This window comes from Limulus polyphemus, unplaced genomic scaffold (assembly GCF_000517525.1).
Source record: "Limulus polyphemus unplaced genomic scaffold, Limulus_polyphemus-2.1.2 Scaffold2227, whole genome shotgun sequence".
NCBI classification, from domain to species: domain Eukaryota; kingdom Metazoa; phylum Arthropoda; class Merostomata; order Xiphosura; family Limulidae; genus Limulus; species Limulus polyphemus.
The window spans coordinates 132160-141290 of record NW_013667837.1 but is presented as its reverse complement, the minus strand read 5'-3'; the positions used below and the strand labels follow the sequence as shown (position 1 = coordinate 141290).

The 9131-nt window shown below is 29.8% G+C and overlaps 1 protein-coding gene across 3 annotated transcripts in view; it reads right to left on the bottom strand.

The window, feature by feature from the left end:
• Nucleotides 1-9131, bottom strand: part of LOC111087498 (uncharacterized protein CXorf57-like) — a 155264-nt gene that overhangs the window by 50855 nt on the left and 95278 nt on the right. For all 3 annotated transcript variants that reach the window (XM_022394312.1, XM_022394313.1, XM_022394314.1), the window contains one exon: nt 2195-2274. In XM_022394312.1, the coding sequence (XP_022250020.1) occupies nt 2195-2274 (80 nt within the window). The remainder of the gene's footprint in view (nt 1-2194; nt 2275-9131) is intronic.

Genomic DNA, 9131 nt, shown 5'->3' with positions numbered 1-9131 from the left:
CTAACTAGTAGTATGGGTAAGGTACGTAACGTAAGTACAATATCATGTCCGTTTCTTACGTTAATTACTAAATAACTTACTATATATATATATATATATATATATATATATATATATATATATATCAATAAGCTTATCATCAAAACAATTTATAATTCACATTTTTATTATTATCGAAAATAATTAATTTTAAAAGAAAATATAGAAATAAATTCTCAATCTTCACTTGTCACATGGTGTATCTGCACTCAAAATTATTCATTTTAGACTTACTTTTTACCCTTACATGATTTTCTGAGTGTCCAACTAATTAGAAACTCATAGATGTCAAGAAGCCACAATATAAACTTAAATCCTCCAATATTTTAATGAGATACAAAAAATAAAATTTCAAGCCCACATATTCAACCCTCCCTTGTTATTATGCCTTTCAATAAATATCAATAATTACCTGTGACAATAGAAAGAGCAGTCTTTTCATTATATGGTTATTTTGTTTTACTGCTCATAAGTAGACATTTATCCTCACTTTCATTATTTGAAATTGTGTTCTGCTCAGAACTGCTAACAGAACATTTTTAACCTATTTACAACTTGGTTAGAAAGACAGTTAAATTACAGTAGTTTTGGGACAATTAATTCAAGTGCCTGATATATCTTGTGTGTCCTAAAATGCATAGTATGAAAAGCCTTGTACTAATAAAGTACCACCTCAAGTACAAATTACTGAAACAGGCTTCAGCTCTAATATAAGTCCACAGTTTCTTGTTTTTCATGTACATTTTTTATCATTATATATCTTGTTATTATAAATAACTAAAATGTAAAAATTAAAACTTATGAGGTAAAATAACAAAAAGTAAATGAAAAAATTGAATATGAAAATTTAACAAAAGCATATTGTAACCTGATTGGTTGTTTACACTAGCTTCTCCAGCTGTGGTTATTGCCTGCCACGTGCATAGACACAGACTAAAGCAGATATGAAATGGTTAGATACCCGAGGCTGTACTGATAAATACTGTAATTATATGTTACAATATGTAGTCATTCTAGAAAAAAAGTATCATTTATTGTACTTCATATTTTTCAATTTGTTTGTTTGATGAATTCACTATAGTTATTGTTAGGGTAAAGAAAATAAGAGCTAAAATATAAAATTTTACCCCCAAAACTTTTGATATTCATTAATGAGGTTATGCAGCTGAAATATGAAAACTTTAAGATGAAAACAAGTATTTTCAGTTTTAGAATGAAAATTATCTTTCAATGACACTGACTCAGTAAAGGCTTAATATATTCACAGACAAATGTAAAGAACAAGTATTTTATTAGAAAATTTGTTGTTGTTTTTTTTTGTACAACAAAACTGTAGTTTTTACTAAAAGCCTGTCAGATTTCGTGAGGATACATTTCCTACATTCAGAGTTATAGTATGTACAGTTTAATGGTTGCATGGTTGTCACAAGCTCAGTCAAAATGACCAAGCTTGTATATACATACATGTGTGTGTGTGTTAACAAATAGTTATTCTAAATTTTTTAAATGCTCTTGTAAGTTATATAGTGATAAATAAAAACAAATTGAAGTATTTTATTTATATACTTTGTTTACTCATATGTGATTATAATTTGACAAGAACTTACGGACATAACAGGACAGTTATTGTGAAAAAATTAATGAAATAAATTATTTTAAATAAACTCTAACATGCTCTTTGATCTTCCTAGATTTAAATTATTTTCATTCCAACAAACACTGAAAATGTAAATTTTCAAAACTTAAATAAGTACTTAGATGCACAATAAAATAAAATATCTATATTACTTAAAAAGGTGTTTTACAAAAAAGTATACAAAATAATGTTGAATTAGATATGAATAAGGTTATTCGGAATACAACTGTGTATTATATAATGAGATAACAAACTGGCCAAAAAAAAACTGAGTTTTACTGATAAACATAAAATTGTAAAGATGGAGAAAACTTTTAAATCTTCATCAACAGTATAATATGTATATATTTCAATCGATTCTACTTACTTGTTGATATGTCATAGATGATCAAACGTTAAATAGTATAGTAATTCCATAACCAAATTGCAAAAACATTCAACAGTTTCAACAATGGTACACAATTTTAAGTAACCAGTCACTATCATATAAAAATTATGCCTATTCAAAATTATACTTACAAATGAAATTTTCCCATGTTAACCTTATCCCAAAGTACTACACTACAAGTGCCTGTGTTGTCTCCAACCTCTAAATATCCCTATGTGATAAAAAAATATATATATATATATCAATCATGCGCACAATTACTTAATCATTTTCAAGTCTTAAAATTCAAAAGAAAATTTCACTTTTTTTTTGTTAAACTATGAGATTATTTTAAATCAATTTTGTCTGGAAACAAAGTGTCAAGATTAAAACATGTTTAATTTAGGTTAATTCTCATACCACAAACAATGTAATACAACTCTGTGAGATTTGGTATTTTTTGCTATTTCTAGAAGAATCTGTACCAAGATGCAATCGAACTACCTGTGAGCTTTTAAAAACAGGTTGAAACCAACTCTCACATACTACCTCAATAACAATTGGCAAACCTAATAAATAACTGAAGGTCATTTATACCAATGATCAGTCATTTTATTTTCTCAAATAATACTAATTCCCAATTTTGTGATGCAAACATCACAGCATTTAGATTAAAAAAACTATTTTTAACTTTCATGTTTTAATTCAGATCCCATTTTGTATATAGCATATGAATTATATATTCAATACACAGAAAACAATTCCTCATAGCACATTTATAAGTTCCTGTTTTTCAAACTATATCAGCATTTCTTTCTTAATAGGCTCCTAATATAATACTAAAGTACCAAACAATTATTTCTGCATCGACTTCTTAGTCATGATAGGTTTTAACTGAGTGTGTCTCAAATTGTTATCAAAAGTACAACATTAGAATAACTTAATTCTTACCAGTGGAACACATGCTTTTGATATGCATAATATTGACATAGGTACAGTTTGCAGTAGCTCAAACAGTGGAAAAACATATTGTTAAAATATCTTCACAACAAGATTATGCATATAAAAATCTCAGATTCATTAGCTATGTCAAACTTGGTGAAATAAATGTAGAGTAAACAGAAGTTCCAGAAGATGACAAGAATGATGTTGAACTTCAGTAGGCCATTAATTTAAAAAAAAATCAGCTTCTTATCTATTTAATACCCCTTGTATGCTAAAAATGTAAGTTAAGAAGCACATCTTTTACTTAACTTCACAATCTAGTTTTAATGTGTGCTGTCTAAGTTAGTTTATCAAACTTGAAATGACTTGTAATTTCTAATTTCCATAATTAGTCTAGCATATATTTGTAGTCAGGTAATTTTTGTAAATTTCCATGTGGGTGTTTTGCACAAACTAGATTATATCCTTGTAAACTGGTTGATGAAAGTTCATAAACATGTTCTAATCCCACAGAAGCTTATACAAGTTTTGGTCTTTTTCTGTGTCAAGGCAAGTTCATCTCAAGGAGCAACACAGGTAGTTGTAGAATTAAGTATGAGTTAGGTTCTCCCCCTTGAATATGTTGCTGATGTAGATAATTAATGATTGTGAGATAGTGCACTTGAGCTTTGTCTGGCTTGAAAGTGTAACATAAAATTATTATTCTTGTCTCCATTCTGTACAGATATTTAGGAAATCCTTCTTCCATTCCAGTAGCCAGCATTAGTCATTACAAGAAAGTTCTATGCCAGCCAGCCACTATGTAAAATACACCACATGTTCCCAATTACAAATTTTGTTTACTTGTCTTTACTGCCAATGATTGACTTATTCTTAATAGTCCTGAACACATGATTTAGAGATAATTTATTTGTTGGTCATCGGTGAGCTTAACTACCATAAAAGTATTAACAAATTAACCTTAATGTTACAGGATATACCCAAAGGGCCTAAAGCGTAACCATCAAAATAACTGTGAGATTAGTCACACTATAACTTTTGAGAATGTATGTGTATTTTAACAGAACTTTACAAACTTTCAATAAGCATTACAAGAGTTTTGTACACAAAACATTTGCTATGGGTATCTTTTTTGGCACATGGCATGAGCTTTTAATGAGTTACATTCAAAATTTAATTAAACTACTTTCTTATCATAATATACAAATAAATTTGGCATAAAAACATAGCTACAAATCCAAATTTTAATAGTATACAAGTTTAAGTTCTTAATTTTATAAAGCAATATTAAAAAAGAATCTTTGATTTCCCCTCATGTGAGAATTTTGACATTTGCTATCTAGGTATCCCCTGTTCTCTAATTCATTTACTACACCTCCGAGAAGTATGAAATTTAATACAAATTACTCCTTATAATGTTTTCACCTCTCAGGCAAAGTTGAATTTTTACAGCCTTCAATTTTATTTGGTTACAGAGCCATAAAATACAAAATCAAACCCCTTTTCCCATACCCACCCATCACATCTTCTCTTTCAGAAATTGCAACAGTTCTCACTGATGGTTAACACTATATTATTTATAACCAATAGAAAGACAAAATTATAATTTATCAAATGTCTATTGTACTTCCAATTCAAACTTTATTCCCACAGGAAACACATGAACGAGCTTTACTAAATTTTTAACGGCTCTTGTCACATAGTTAAAAAACCAGAAACATTATGATAGTTATGAAACATTCTCTGCTTTTTGCATGTTATTATACTGTGTTCACTGGTGTTATGCAGTAATACCATTAGTATAAAAAAGTAGGGTTAAGTGTCATTGACAGTCATCAGCAAAGAAAAAAAAGAAGACACAAGTTAAGTACTATATTTCTTATTTTTCATCTGTATTTTTGTTTATTATTATAAAAGAAACTAAAATGTAAAAATTAGAAACTTTCTGGGTTAGATAAAGTTAGATTATGTAAAATAAAGAATAACAAGAAGAAAATGTTTTCACAAGTTTTACACATGTGAATAACTCGCATATATCCTGTGCATTATGTAATTCAATAGGGTAATGTGAACTCCATGTTTGCCAAGTGATTTGCAAATTTTATGGAAAAAATGTCAGACACGGTTCAAAGAGCAATAAAACAATAAAATTTAAGTATAAACAAATGTTGTTTCTTGTTACAATTTGAAGTCATTCTTGAAAAAAAAGTAAGTTAGATTTATTTCAATTTGTTTTTTTTTGGTAATTACAAGGTCGGTCAAATTGACCAATTTTGTAAAGTGCTAGGGTAGAGAAAATAAAGATAAAATATAAAGTTTTGCTGAAAAAAAACATTTGAAATTTATTTCGAAGATTAAAGATGTTACGCAAATGAAATGTGAAATTTTTCAGATGAAGAAGATTATTTTTAATCTTAACATGAAAATCACTTTGCACTTTGAGTAGTCAACATTTGGACTATATATTCTTAGAGAAATTTTTAGCAAAAATACTTCCTTAAAAATTCTGATTTTTTTCTCTACAAATTACTCTTAATGATTAATGAAATCTTGTGAAATTTGATGAAGATAAACAAAATTTAAGAAAAGTTATAGTACAAAAACTATAAAGGTCAATTTTGGGTCATGAACTTGGATGATTCAATTGAGTCTGTAGCGAAAAAGGTATTATAGCTAAAGAATTGTTCACGATTTTGCTAGTCAATTTTTGTTACAAACTCATTGAACATAAGGCAGTGATTCACAACTGGTGCTATTATTATTTTTGTAGACCATACTGAGATACTTTCAAGAGCAAACAAGCAGATGTTATGGACACCACTTATGCCTACAGTGACATTTCAGTTACCAAACATTACACATGTATATATATATATATTATTACTATTTACTCTTTTTCTATTACTATTTACTATTTTTCTTAAAACATAGAACAGTTGATAATAAAAATATATATTGCCTTGATCACCACACTTCAAACTCTCCAACACTATAATGGCTTTCTCTGCATCTATAATTTAGGAAGACTGACAGTATTACGTAGTTCAAAATGAGCCCTTTCAATTGGTTATAAACATGTATGTCTAAATCACAAGTCTACGTATAGAAGTTGAGTGTCAGACTGAGATTCTTCTTGGGACATGATTTCTGTGTTTGTGGATTCTCGCAAATTACAAGACACCATACTTTTCTTATCACAGCAGGAGTACAACTTGTTGCAGGTCTCTTTTTTTGGATGGTCTTTGTGCCCAAAGTGAATTCATAATCCTTTGCTTTCCAATGCCATTAAGTAGATATCTGTCTTGGAAATCTTTAAGCTCCAATCTGAACAAATATTTATGATCAAAGTGTATGAATATTTTGCATCAGAAAGGACTGTTACATATGCTTCCCAACATCAATCTATTTTTTGTAGCATCACGCTACCAATGAAGATCCAAACAATGTCAAAATGTAATTCTGATACATTCTGTTCCACTATGACTTTGTATCAACTTTGGTTTTTATGTGATTTTCTGATCTACATATTCAAAATCGTTTTAATAAAACATACATCTCTTTAGAGTAGAATATATAAAGACCACTTAATTTATTATAATTGCATAATTTATTAATTTCTTCCCCTCAGAAGAAAAACAAAACTCATTAACACAACTCTCTTATGGTATTCTCAGGTACATTGATTACCTACAGTTAAGCATAGTAACTGTTCTAAGAAGAGGTCCAATAGAAAATGTATTGCAGAGAATATCTTATCTTTGACTTCACTAAATTAAAGAAAAAGACTGGACTACGTAGCAACATGTAAAATAATTTATTAACCTCACAACACAAGATGTATCAAGGAACATGTTGATTCCAGTAGACATGTGCAAATAAATTTTATGATGATTGCACTTCTGGTGATCTACAGAGATCTGAACAAAACACTAACAGTAGAAAATGAGATAAGAAGAAGAATTTATTCAATCAAAGAATGATACTATATAAACTGAATCAGTCCGAGTGCACTTTGACAAAAGGAACAGCGGATATTCAGAAGAAAGACCAAATGATTACTGGAAGAGTAGTATGTGACTGCAGTAACTTGTGTCACGATTGTAAGTGATTCACACACAGAGTACTAGTGTGATAGTAATAGAGAAGATAGTTTGGCTTCTCAACTGAAATTCTAAAGCAGTTGAATAGGCCTAAGGGGATATTTGACAAGAAGGAGAACTATATATAAATAATGTTTATGATATGCTTGTAATCTCTATAGTGTGAAGCATTTATTGTACATATGTTTAACTTGTTCCAAATATATATATATTATCTTGAAAACAAGTGAAGTGCATGCTGTTCATTTATTGTTGAATTTATCACTAACAAGTCACAGACACCTACTGTAGAAGAATCCTATACCCAACAACAATACAGTATATATTTATACTATTAAGAAGTATAAGCAAAAGCCTTTATTTTGACAACTGGCAAAAATCATATTTTAATTTTGACAATTTACATATATGTATAATGCATCTGGCTTTTACATGAGCCAAACCTGTTCGGAGAAACCATGGTAAAATTCAAAGGAGTCTTCATTCTTTAGGTTGGAATTGTTCATTTGATTCCTCAAGTTGGTCTTTATTAAGTTGATTTTGTTAAAACCTCTTTCACAGTCAACAATGTTGACTGGTGTAACCATCAGGTGCTCAGCAGCCACAGAAACAGATGGATATGTGGGCCTATATTTAACTGCCAAATGAGCCAAATCATTAATATTATCAAAAACCTTATAATTTTTACCCATCTGTACCACAGCATAACCTTGAAAACTTCTGACTGACCTCTAACTTACGATCAAAACTAAATCCATACAAATAATCTGAGACAACATCAGACATCTCCTTAAAAACAGATGTATACATGGAAGGATCAAACAACTTGGTAGGAGTACCTAAAACTTGAATCACCTTCCTCAGTAAACACTGCCATGAGATTGTGAACTATGTTACCTACAAACATCTCAAAAGCAGACACAAACTTCAACTATCTAAAATTTGCTGTACTGTAAAAAAAAAAACACCTGGAGATTATCACTTCATTTGGACCCAAGCAAACCTTTGAAATGTAAACCATAGTAAAGTCAATATCAGAATGCTGATAAGCCTCACACAAAAGAGTCAAGTGTCTCAGGACATTTAGCAAGATATGTAATGCAGTATAAACAAATTTGAAAATAGATTTTGGCTTATGCATGGCAATAGCCTTTGCTGACTTGTACTCCAAGAACACACTAACCAAACCTAGAGAATTATCTACAACAGCCTTCACACTTTCCTGCTTTAACCAACTTCCACCTGACTGAATACCTTCTAACTTGGAGATGTTCCTATAAGAAAATTTAAACTTTTATACGAAACATAGAAAACTTATTGAAACTTAATCAAATTCCAAACCTTTTCAGCAACAGTGCCTGTACTAAGAGCCAACCCATGAGTAATACAAGTAGCCAACAAACAAAGAGTGACCTCACTAAGCCTAATGACAACAACATTCCTACAGTCTAAGTATGATAGAATCACTATCTGCAGATACACCTACCACATATTGCAAACTAAGGTAAAAAAAACTGAATAAATTGTACCAACTCAGAATGATTACTCTCTGAATTAGCAATTGGTGAATAGCAAAAAAGCAAGTAACAGACTCTACCCAAACAACCAACCTTGTCAAATACCTAACAGAAGAACTGAAGAGTTAGTACTCTCATCTAACATAACATTAAAAACACCTGAATCTGAAACTTCCCTAACAAGACAGTCCAGAATTACCTCTGAAGAGTGACTGCTGGAACTGCTTTTGTTGTGGTGGTTGGTGTATGATGTGTGGTATCAACTTGTACAGCTTGAAGTCATGTGGCTCCCTAAAAATAAAATAAGAAATAATTAAATATGCATATAACATAGATAAAAAAATGGACAATTATAAATAAATATATCTGCATAGTTTCTTACAATAAATATTTATGTAAAATAAGTAGATCATTGGGTCTCATTTACATTGTATAAAAAATATAAAATACCTGATCTATGCACAAGTTGTGCAGACTTTGTACAACTGCATTAACTAGGTCATAAGTTGCTGCACAGTACACATTCT